Here is a 12,556-nt window from a genome sequence, read left to right on the forward strand (position 1 = left end):
GTGTGCGTTATTATTAATAACACCAGCAGGGAGGTTTAGCAAAGGTGGAAAGGTGGAGGTGGGGTGGAGGAGGAACGCTCTCGCTGCTGTAATATTCGGGTGGGGTGCCAGCAGAGTTCCCGCACGCTGGAGTACAGGTTCTGAACCCCCCCCCCCCCACCGTCTCCAACACACACACACACACACGCTGGGATCTTTATTGCCTTTCCTCCCATCAGCGTTTTTTTATTAACTCACACGCACAGCCAGTGGTTCCCTCAAAGCGAACGCTTGCACGAGAGAAAGACATAATGTTCTTTTAAAATCAATAGTTCCCAAACCCCCTCCGTGTTATTAAAAGAGTGAGCGAGTCGAATCGCTTGCTTTGATCTTGACTGTCATGAGAAGCAACAAGTGTCTTGATGGATGAAATGGAAAATAAATTGAGAAGATAAAAAATTGGTCGTAATCGCTTTTATTAAGAGGAACGATCTTCACAATAACGCCTGATTCATCTCTGGGCCTCCAAGACAACGTGTTGCAAAGGTTGGATTGGAATGCATGTTTATAAGTCGCACATATCTGTGGGCTTATGTAATGTTTATGTAATGTGAATCTGTGATGTCGTTTTGTTGTCGCTCCACAAAAACACGTGATTTAATTTCGGAGGTTTATACAGCAGAGAGGTTCCCTTCTCTTTGAGGTAATCAAGCCATTAAAGCTCCCTGAACCCTTTAAAGGCCCATCATCATGTGCTTGAACAAATACGCGTTAAAGCCCAGCTTGAAACAGATGGCCCGTCTGTTTTAACCGCTCCTGATGTTTTCATTTGCTCCGGGATGCAATCCAAATTCAGTATTAAAAAAACGACATATAAAGTTAAAAAAAAAAAAAAAAAGATTTGGCATATTTCATATAGTCTTAGGTCTCAAGGGCATTAAAAAAAAGATAGAAAAAAGAGGAAACTTAAAAAGATACAAAAAAACACAAACACATAAGAAAGAATTACATTGTCACTCTGTCATAGGCTGATTAGCACCTCGTCAGCGCTGAGGAACGTCCCGTCGGTCGGATCTCCCCTCCCCCTGTGCGACCTCCCCGGTCAGGGGGCTCTCCGGGCCTGCCGGACCCAGGCCTTGAAGTAGCTCACCTCCAGGGCGCGAGCGGCCCGCACCGCGGGGGGGTCGCGCTCATTGTCGTAGCGCAGGTCCAAGTGGTGTGCTCCCTCCGGGATCACTATGGCAACCACGCTATCGGAGATGTTGCGTGTCACCCCCCCGCCGGACCAGGGGTCAAGGCCACCGTTGCTAAAGTTCAACAGGAGGAGAGAGAGAGAGAGAAAGAAATACAGGGATTATGTTCTCGCTCTCCCACTGAACGCAGATGTTCCTCCAGCCAGCACATGAAGGCCCCCAAGAAGATTATACGGAGGACGGCAGTTCTACTGTTAAATGTCTGCGATTGTGTATGTCTGCTTTTACATTTAGAACAACAAAACCCACCTTTGATATGGTAAGGTTGTATGTCAATGGTTACAAGTATGTTAGCATCTTGATTCAACTGTTAAACATCTTTGGAATATCCACAATCAGAAGATCTTAACCACAAAAACCAACCACAGGAACAGCAGCACTGCCTCTGGGGAAAGGCTAGTATTGCAACTGGGCTTTCCAATTGGCTGAAATCAGTGCAACATCAGCTAGTATTGAAGCTAGGGGAAGCAATTCATTTTAGAAACCTTTTTTTCTAATATTTGTTGAGATTCTCTTACATCCTAGCAGCAATCAATGATCAAATACTCTGATAAAATAAACGCAAATATCGGATATCTGTGGCTGTCACAATAACAAAAATGCCTGTAATAAGCCTGTCCAAACATTTCATTCAGTTCTCAAGAAATGATTGTGTGGTCTGGTCTACCTACCCGGGCGCACTCTGCCATTGCCATCATACAGCATGATTGGAGTCTTCAACGAGGCTAGGCAGACCTATTGCTAAAGGTAGCCAGTCATTTGTTGGGGTAGTTGCTTTGGAAGGAGGCTTGAAGGATCTTTTGATCTTTTTTTATCTTTTCAAAATCAAGCTTACTTTGACTAGTTTCTTCAAATTGCCTACCCTAGCTTTAAGATGAGCCACAACTCAGAAATCAGAAGTTAATGCAATATCCTCTGTATGGTGTAGTCTCTGTGGTGCCATCATGTCTGTATACTCTCAGAACTCAATCCAGTTCCATTACAATGAGCTACGAAAGGCAGAAGCCAGCTACATGAACCTGGATTACAGTAGCTCCAGTTTGTACCTGAAGATGATGTTGCTGTGGGCAGAGAGGTCCTTCCCTCCGTACTGGGTCTCAGCCCAGGAGGCCCGCGGGCGGACCCCGAACAGGGCCTGGCACTCGTCCGAGAAGGCCTGGAAGTCCCAGGCCTGGGGCTGGAACATGTCCCGCACTCCGTCCGTGCACAGAGGCATTACCATCTCCGTGCACGCCTGGGGGTCAGATTCAGGGGGTTGGAGAGAGGCCATTGATCAGACTGGGGAGGACATGACATAATGAACCCTCCAAGAAAAAAACACTAGACAAGAAATAAATAATATAATAATAATAAGAATCTAAATAAATTGTAATTTGGTAGATGGTTTAATCTGTGGCAAGAGATTTATCCTGAATTTGACACACACACACACACACACACACACACACACACACACCCCTAACCCTTCTTGAAGATTTGCATAACAATCGGCATCTCTACTCCTGGCTCTCCCGCCCACACACTCCAACTCAGGGTCTCTCTCCCTGCTTCACTTCAACATTGAAAATGCAAAATAAACACCACCTTTCAATGAAAGGAGCAAAGGTTGACTTAAAGCCAAAGTAAAAGCAGCACAACACACACACACACACACACACACACACACACACACACACACACACACACACACACACACACACACACACACACACACACACACACACACACACACACACACACACACACACACACACACACACACGCCCCCCCCAAGGATGACCATAGGTCATCTGAGGACAATCGAGGGACAGAACCCAGCGGGCTTTATCTCCTGCCAGGCTGCAGGTGTACCTGGTAGTACCAGCCCAGGAAGCCCAGGCTGCCGGTGGCCGTGGAGGAGGTGTTGAGGCAGGCGTGCGTCCCGGTGTAGTTGTAGTACACTCTGGCGGCCTCGGACACGCCCTGGAGCAGCTTTTGGTCCGACACGGAAGAGTCAAAGCCGAGATGCTTGCACACGGCCTGAGGAAGGACATTAAGGGTCCAGTGTCGATGTGTTCTGCTGACCCTGTGGGATTCCTAGCTGCTCTGCATTCTGTCCATTTACTCAACTCTGATTGGTATTGAAGAGGCAGGTGTATTCATACAGCCCCCTTCAGACACAAGGCCATCTGAAGTGCTTTTACATAGGGCAGGCATCACATTTTAAAACCATTCAAACTCATTCAAAGACAATAGAATACAATCATTGAAAGGATAATTGTAAAAGATAAGTACAAGATAGTAAAATTATTTATATAAAATGAATACATTAGACATCAGCCTCACTTGTGAGTCGCTTAGGGATTAAATGTAAACATTGTGTTTGCTTGATTGCTTAGGTCTTGCGTGTGGACACCGATGTGTGTTCAATTAAACACAATTTCCATACAATACGGCTCAAACAACAACAGCAATGTGGTCATGTACAACAACTCCTTCCATTCATCGAATTATAGTGTCTGATTCTGTTGTTTAAAGTCTCCCAACATACACATTGATATGTATTTGATATGTATTGATTTGCCCTCATCCAGGTAATTACAAGAAACCTAACACACACGCATGAATGCATCCACGCGCGCACGCATTTGCGCATGGATGTGTGTGTGCGTCCACATGCATGCACGTTTGCGTCCATGCCTGCACGCATGTGTGTAAAACACACAGACTGTTGTCCCGCATACAAAGTCGTAAAGCAGTGTCAGCGCCGGGACGGATTTGCATGTGAAGAATCACAGGAATGGAGAACTAACCAGAAGTTATGGGCCCTCACTTGGCCGTCAGGAGGAAACACATTCCTAGGAGTCACCACAAATGATTCACCAGCGCTCTGAAAGGTGGGAGGTACTCCCTCTGCCTCCCTGGCTGGGCCGTGTCTCTCCGCCTCACGGTGTGGTTGGTTTCTGTTTAACACTCAGTATTCCTCCAGTGTTTCCCCTCCACTCCAGCACTTGTTGTTATGGCTGCGGTGGCCCTGGGCCTTGTTCTGCCGCCTTTGTGCAGCTGGAGAAACTGGCGCTGTTTGTTTGTCGTTGGAGGGGAACCCGCACTTACACCCCAGCCTAGGAGGGCTTTTGTCTGCATCCTGGGGAGGCGAGGGAGGGGGTGGTGGTGGTGGTGGTGGTGGTGGTATAGGAGGAGGTAGTTGAGGAGGTGGTTGTGGGTGGGTGGGTGAGTGGATGGATGAGGAGGGCTAGGCCACAGACGTGTCCAAGTAAAAGATTTATACTCTGAAGAAGAAAAAAAAAAAACTCCAATTGGTCCAAAACATTTTCTCCCTACTTTTCAGAGAGGATTAGGCTTATACATTCATCTCTGCCAACAGATTTCCCCTTCTAAGCCCTCAATAGTCCCATTGTCACACTCACTCACATAATCACATTAGCTTTGTCATAAAAAAAAAAGCACCTCTTTGCAGCCTTCGCCTAAACCGCTTACACCACCCATAGGGTCGCATACATTAAGGCTCCCGGACCCATAGTCTCCAAAATGGCTGACAATGGTCAACCACCGTGAACCTGTTGCACCACAAGATACTCTTTGCCCAAGGGATGCACTAATACAAGGGAGAGGGTTTGGAGGAAATTGATAAATGAAACTAACTGGATTATATCGCGTTAGTGAACAGAAGTGAGTATTATGAGAGGTGGGGGAAGAGGATAGGGTGGGGGGTCTGGGAGACAGAGGGTTTGGGTCAATAGTGGCACTTGGTTGGTGCACGTGATGTGCCTGGGAAGCAAGTGCCACACACACACAGTCACGCTCACACACACACACACACACACACACACACACACACACACACTCATGTTCCTCTCGGGGAAACCAAAAGAGATGTGTAACACGAACCACGGCGACAACAACTACAGAAGAACGAGAAAAAGAGTGATGGAAAGAGAGAAAGGGGTACAAATTCTGTAATCTAATGCACATGCAGATACAATTTTGTACTATTTCCTATTTAGTCATTCAGCAGCCGATTTTATCCAAAGTAGGGGTTAGGGCATCTTGCTCAGGGATGCCTACAGTAAGACCAAAGAAATGAGGGGTTTGACCCCAGAACCCTTCGGCTGGCAGAGAAACACCCTACCCTCTAGACTTGTTCGCCCCTTAACGGAAACACATTGATACATCCCATAACGATTCTGCGGCGATTGTTCTGCAGGGGTGCTTTCAGGTTTGGTAAATCCGGGCTCTCCTGAGTTTCTTTGAGGAGTGAGAGAACGGGCTAGCGTCTGGATGTAAATGAGAGGAAGGAGAGCTGAGGGAAGCTTTGTCTCGTGTAGAGCCCTCGTGAGCCGGAGCCCAGCCAAGATGTTGGCGATGAGACGGGGCCGCACCACCGGAACACCTCAGAGATCTGAAGGAGTGTGCGAATGAAAGGACTTCTGGTCCGACAGAAGACCAGCATGGCGTCTTTACTAAAGGAAATCCTTAAAAAAGGGAACGTAGATCCTGATGAATATTGATGAAGCTAATTTGACAGCCGTCTGCAACTAAAGGTTGGGAGTCCACAAAAAACACTTTGAACAGGCAGTCCTCTGAATGAACAACTTGTCCTCAAAGAGGGAGGCCGCCGGGACAAAATGCCCGATTAACGAAAGACAAATCCAAAGGTGGAAAACACGACTTAATGAACAACAAATTGAGTTTAATGTTTACATACGTTTTGATATGTTTGGTTTTGGTTTAGTTTAATCTGGGCTGCAAGGGTATATCTCTAGATCATATCTTGAGTTTAATAAAAGTTAAATGGGTACGTCATAGTGTATTGAAAAGGTTTATGAGTGAGTCACAATAACATTTTGGTATATTTTATTTATATTTTGGTATACATCTTATTGATGGATTGATTCTGCTGGCGTGTACCTGTATGGACCAGGGGGAGGGGCTATATGAAGCTGACGTGTACCTGTATGGGCCAGGGGGAGGGGCTATACGAAGCTGACGTGTACCTGTATGGGCCAGGGGGAGGGGCTATACGAAGCTGACGTGTACCTGTATGGGCCAGGGGGAGGGGCTATACAAAGCTGACGTGTACCTGTATGGGCCAGGCGGGCAGGGGCTGCAGGAAGCTGGCCTCATAGGGGTAGTCCACCATGGCCAGGTTGACCCAGGTCTCCTGCAGCCACTCCTTGAAGCCCACAGAGTCCTGACGGCTCTTCAGAGGAGTGCACAGACTGAATGTCCCAGACAGCCACGCAAGACCTTCAGCTTGGGAGGAACAATACCGTCCATTTTAAAATAATGACGATCATACACTTCTCAACGTACTCACACACACACAATTTACAGAGCGCATTGTATTGTATGAATATAACAAAACAGTTACCAGTTAATAGAAAATAAATACCAGTTAGAGAACTATCTTGACAGCAGTGCACCTTTCAGCATAACACTAGATATGAAGACAATAATCTATGTAAATCAGCAATCAATGCAAGCTCAATTCAGCTCAATGCAACAGGAGGCGAACTGTCTGTTCCAGACAATGTGGTCAGACACACGCGCGCACGCACACACACTTAATCCCACTCCCCCATCTGTCGCCAGTCTACCACCAGTCTGCCCAGAATGCACTTCGCTCTCTCACCAGTAGAGGCGATCTTGTCGATGGCGCTCCAGGAGCGTCTGATGTTCATGTCACAGTTGGGCCCGGAGGCGGCAAAGTCCTGTGACACGATGTGGTGGAAGTCTCCACACGGGACCATGCCAGGGAACTGCCAGATAGGGGCTGAGGCTGCTAGAGCTCTGGGGGGGGTGGGTGGGAGAGAGGCAGAGAGAGGCAGAGACAGAGAGAGAGAGAAGGTACGGCTTGGAAAATGATACATACAAGTACCAGTGTGCATATTGGGCATCAAACCCAGAACCTTTCAGGTGAATCGAACACCCTAGCCTCTGTCTACAGTATCATCTCATCACGGACACACACCGCAAACGATGACGATGGTTTCATTTCCACCTCCCCTGAGCCCTGACCTCTTACCCCACCACCACGCTGGGGTACTTCATGCGGAGCCAGGCCGCCAGCATCCCGCCGTAGGACCCGCCCACGGCGATGACGGCGCTGCGGCTGGCACCCGGCCACGAGCCCTTCAGCGCCCTGATCAGCACGGCGAAGTCGGCCAGAGCCTGCTCCGAGCTCAGGTAGTTCAGGTGCTTGCTGTCCTGCAGGGGCGCGACAGCGGGTCAGAGAGTCAGTCTTGGATCATGTGACGCGTTGTTATTTACTGCTATTTACTACTCAAGAGACTTAGGAGATGCTTTTATCCAAAGTGACTTACAGACTTAGAGGGGATACAGAACGAAAGATTAGGGCGCGGAAAGGATTTTGGCTTCCACCAAACGTCCACCAAATGGGATGTATTATGTTAGGTAGGGGCTAAGGGCATTTGGTCTAAGGCGTCCAACAGGCGTCTGTAGTTATTGGGGATCGAACCCAGTACCTTTCAGCTGGGAGTCGAAGCACCATCACCTTTACCTGATCTTATGTTTAAATATTCACGCAATTCATACTAATGTTGCTGTTTATGTTATACTGTAGGCCTGTATTTTGCAAACTATAAAATAAACCCCTTGGCATAATTTCAGTAGAGATAAGTAATGTATAAACCCTTTGATAAATGCATAAATTACATATATTACCACTTACACTGTAGGAGTCTGGACCAAACGGCAAAGAGTCTCCATAGTAACGGTGCTCAGCAAACACCAACATGGCGCCCAACTCCTCAGCGATCTGCCACATGAAGCCCTGAAATCAAACGAGAGCCGGTACGGAACAGAACTGAGGACCAATAAAAGAATAGTAACAGAACCACATATTGTGATATAACATGGTACTGTATCAATCAGGGAATATGGGTATCGCCGCAGAAGGAACTGGAGAGAAGTTTAAAAGAGAAACATTAAAAAAGTATTAATTAAATATGAATAGAAATAAATACAGAAGAAATATCTGTATACACAATATGAGCAGTAGCATGAGTATGAGTTGTAGTTACAGTATTGTTGCAGAACCATGTGATGTCCCCTTCATTCCCGGTGTAAAACAAGATGGGCCCCCCCTCTTGATGCCAGTGCTGGTCGGCCACCAGGTAGCGCTGTTTGAAGGTGCCATTCTCAAAGAAGCCAAAATGATCAATCTGGAAAACACACACAGAACATTGAATATGATTACTCGTTTTATATTTTATGAATATATGATCACGTAGGCTAGCGTTTTTAAATCAGATTTTGACTAATATATTGACTAATATATTGACTGATTAGTCATTTAATTTTTTTTACCAAAGTCGGATTACAGTGACATGTTCAGACACACGTCATTAAGGAGCAGGTATGGTTATCTTGTTCAAGGATTCAGGTGCAAACAATGGGGTTTGAACTCGGAACCTTTCAGCTGGGACACTAGAAAGATAGGCTCCAAAGGCAACACCTGTAACCATGTCACAATATGGGAGCATATTTCATTTTCAGGGTTTATCCTCCACTCTAAGATTACACCGGCCAAAAGATTACTAATCTGAAGTCTGATTTGTGAGACTATTTTTGAGGAAGTTCCAATTCTAACCTCAAAACTGGTGCCGACCCGCCCTTCTCGTTTAACTGGTGAGAACAATGTTTCCCATAAGAAATCCTATTGGAATACATTGAAACACAAACCAGACCACAGAGCCAATGCCAAAACCAGGCAATACTTCAATTATCCTGATCAAAAGCATCATAATCCACCATGTGAGACTGAAAAGCGAGTTGCACAGCACGGTCAGAGGTGGGTTGGTTTCCATCCATGGGGACATGGCGCTGGGCCAACCTGCAGGTTTTCAACCGACAACCTAAAAAGAAAACGCCACTGCAGTAATTATAGACTCAATTAGTTTCATCAGAACTCAGGATGAAAAAGAGGCCCATTAGTTCTGGGTTCAGGCAAACTGGGGAATCTTTTCACCGAACCTCAGGGACCCTCAAGTCCATTCTCTCTTTTCTCCCCATCAAACGGAACGAGGTGAGGTTCAGAAGAGCCAGGAAGCCTTCGTTCGGACCGAGCTCGAGCCCTCCAGTCTCCCTGAGAGTCGTTTGAAACGGACCCAACACTTTAATGCTAAAACGCACTGGGTGTTTTGTTTCTATGCCCCTGTCGTTCCCACTGGCTCCCCTTCTCAACCCACACAAAAGAGCCAGCGATTTTATGAGCCAATGACAGCTAAAGCGTTCTGGGGCCTGAATGTGCTCTTTCATTTCTCTCCGAGCCTCGGAGCTTGGCAGCATGTACATCGTTTTTTTGTTTTTTTTCAGACGGTTATATTGGAAGGTTTTGTTTTTTTGAACTGCATAATGCTGTGGTCGTAACAGATAACAGATGGTTTTAGTTTGAGACAACAGCCTATATTTCTAGTTTGGCTAAAGGTTAAAGTAAGTAATATCTTTATTGATATCTATATATTTTGTTATATTGTTTGTAATGTTTTAGTCAAGCCAAGTATCTAGTATTAGTAGTAGATATAGTATTTAGTATATTTCACCTTTTTAATGATGTTGCAAATGTTTTTTTTGCTGAAACAGTTACAACTACAGTTAAGAAAACAAGAATCAATCGACAAAATATATTTAAAATATAAATCTCTGAACTGCATTGTACAACAAATACAAGCATCTCAATTTGCATATTGCTACCGAGCTCGTCTTCAAAATAATACGACTCTCTACACACCATGAGAGACAGTGCCACCTTGCGGCCACTACAGACACAACGACAGCAATGGACTTGTTGCACATCCCCCTTATATAGGCCCACGTTAACTCTTAATGGATTACTGCACAAGAACCGCCCAGAGAGCAAGCAGATGCACCCTACAGTTGACAGACTGCCAGAAAGGATAGCGAAAGAGATTTACATTCATTGTCTAGGAGACATTTGCAGAGCAGAGGATTTCCTTCTTCCAACAGCTGCAACATAGCTAAGCTCTTATCAGTGACACGCAAAGCTGAACATCTCCAAAATACACATATTTACGTTTAAGAGAAATTGATGAGTTAAAATAAAAAATATGATAGATGAACTGCACTGCATTTAACAAAAAAATATATATACATATACGTATGAGCAGCACACTTAAACACAATTAAGTATCATTATTTGTTGATTGGTTGGCTTAGACCACACTCCAGGAGACAATGGGACTATGCAAAAGGAAACAGTGTTTGAAGCCCACATAGTCACTATCTTGATGAGGTAGGAAGGATGTAGCAGATAACGGACACTAGATAAGAGAGGGGACACTAGATAAGGAAGGGGGGGGACACTTGTGTCTCAATGTGCCCCTATTTAAATAGCATCAGGTGTGGCTTGCATCCCTTTGACTAGTAGTTGTATCCATTACAGAGAGCCTATATGTCAAACCATATTTAATCTTAGGCCAATATACGTGTTGAAATGTATTGGTAGTTAGATCAAGGATTGTGTGCACCGTCAAGTGCATTCACTTCTCCGTTCTCTTTTCTTTAACAGCACTGCCATGAATTATGCTTTGAGTGGGAAGTGAACCAATCAATGATCCAAAGGATGGTTGTTATGCACCTTGAGGTAGAGTGACAAAACAAGATACATGCATTAATAAAACAGGGGAAGTGCAAATGTAATCACAATCAGTGTTGTGTTTAGGAAGGTTTATAACACACTTGTAGCGGGCAGTTACGAGTAGGTTGGCCCACTGTCACTTACTGAGCTAATGTTAATGTAACTATATTCTAAATGGCCTTTACAGTATGCTTAAAAACCCTTCATTTTAATACAACAACTCAATATATTCTCAAAAGGTGGGACGAACTAAACTAAAGGCCTAGTCTGACAGGGACTTAACAAGGCTCGACGAGGATACTGACAAAGATACAATAAGACATCTAATTATAGACATCTAGTGTCAGCTGACTGTTTGTCTTGTGAATGTTTGAGTCAAATTCAGACGACGCTGCGCTTACCACAGCACACGTGGTATGACATGTTGTAGAAATAGCCATCACAAGAGCCAAACATTAATCACCAACCAACCCACACATAAGACTGAAATAGCAATCACAAGAGCCAAACATTAACCACCAACCAACCAACCCACACATAATACTGAAATATCAATCACAAGAGCCAAACATTGACCACCAACAAACACACATAAGGCCTGTAAGAAAACGCTAACGGTGTGAGCACTGATGATGAGAGACACCGCCCCAGACTCAATAAGACAAGCCCCAGAGCACCCTCTCAGGCTGGGTGCCAGCAGGGACGTAGCGGTCAGGTCTCCCTAACGGAAGTCCAGCGGGAAGTACCTATTGTCTAGCAGACAATACGCGAAAAGTGAGAAAGGGTTTAAGTTACTCAAATCATCTTGAAGACAAAAGCTGGCGGTTTAGTTGGCAAGAGTTTGCACAGGTTTATTTAGAAATATAAAATGCCTATGTATTCTACTTAGAGATGATTCAACGTTGAGACAAAATTATTGTAGAAAAAATGTAAACAAAGTGGCGATACCGATCAATCCACATGTTAATATAGTTCATACAAACTCTGCATACAACAGTTACACCTCGAAATAATATGCTGCAAATGGTGAACTCACCTTCTGGTTCAAATAAAAGGTTTTATAGTCGACCACCTTTCTGGAGGAGTAATCTAACGGGTGATCCCCTCGGGTGAAGAGCTGCGACTTGAGGGCGACCACATGTAAACAATGCACCCCGACCAACAGCAGCACCACCGTCCAGGCTGACATTCCTCCACCTCCAGGACTCCCAGCCTTCAGATTCAGCTCCATGGTGATCCCCTCAGACAATGAGGTAGGATGTGGATCATGTCTCTGGCGTGCCGTGGAGACGAGACGAGTCTGGCTCAGCGCAGGAGAAGAGGAAGTCAAACCTGCCTGTCAGCAAATCCAAATCCAGACTCGTCACGCGAGGTGTAACTTAAGACACGCTGTCTTGTGTCCAGGGTTAGCAGCTGGATAACGTTCAGTAGTCGTCAATAATTACGTTTTCTGTACTTTTCTTAGTTTTTGCGTCCTGTAAACTTTAAGACGTTTAACAGACCGATGAGATGACAGATGAAACCAGCTGAGTTGCAAGTGCTGCTGGTACTTTGAGTTCACGAGAGAGAGAGAAAGAGATTCGTATCTCTCACCCATCCCTCACTCTATTAAATGGGCTATTCGCAGGACAGTAGGCCTACAATATTTTGCTAAAGCATTTGAATACTGCAATACTTTAATTAATACACAATAATATATCTAAAT

General features: G+C 45.3%; 1 protein-coding gene across 1 annotated transcript; it reads right to left on the reverse strand.

Moving 5' to 3' along the window:
• Nucleotides 1-444: 444 nt before the first annotated feature.
• On the reverse strand, nucleotides 445-12,328 carry prcp (prolylcarboxypeptidase (angiotensinase C)). The gene is made up of 9 exons (XM_084466813.1): nucleotides 11,888-12,328; nucleotides 8,276-8,416; nucleotides 7,924-8,025; nucleotides 7,258-7,439; nucleotides 6,865-7,022; nucleotides 6,313-6,485; nucleotides 3,084-3,251; nucleotides 2,279-2,466; nucleotides 445-1,286 (listed from the first exon to the last, which is right to left on the reverse strand). The coding sequence occupies exons 1-9, from the start codon at nucleotides 12,080-12,082 to the stop codon at nucleotides 1,082-1,084; spliced, it is 1,512 nt and encodes a 503-aa protein (XP_084322939.1). The 5' UTR covers nucleotides 12,083-12,328; the 3' UTR covers nucleotides 445-1,081.
• Nucleotides 12,329-12,556: the final 228 nt, after the last annotated feature.

This window comes from Micromesistius poutassou (genome assembly GCF_964030765.1).
Source record: "Micromesistius poutassou genome assembly, chromosome: 4".
Taxonomy (NCBI): domain Eukaryota; kingdom Metazoa; phylum Chordata; class Actinopteri; order Gadiformes; family Gadidae; genus Micromesistius; species Micromesistius poutassou.

Excerpts from the sequence above, each read along its gene's own strand:
- prcp (XM_084466813.1), bottom strand. The coding sequence starts at position 12,082 with ATGGAGCTGAATCTGAAGGCTGGGAGTCCTGGAGGTGGAGGAATGTCA. Across the intron at positions 7,023-7,257 it reads TACCCCAGCGTGGTGGTGGG|AGCTCTAGCAGCCTCAGCCC; the intron begins GTAAGAGGTCAG and ends CACCCCCCCCAG. Across the intron at positions 6,486-6,864 it reads CGACAAGATCGCCTCTACTG|CTGAAGGTCTTGCGTGGCTG; the intron begins GTGAGAGAGCGA and ends GTTCCTCCCAAG.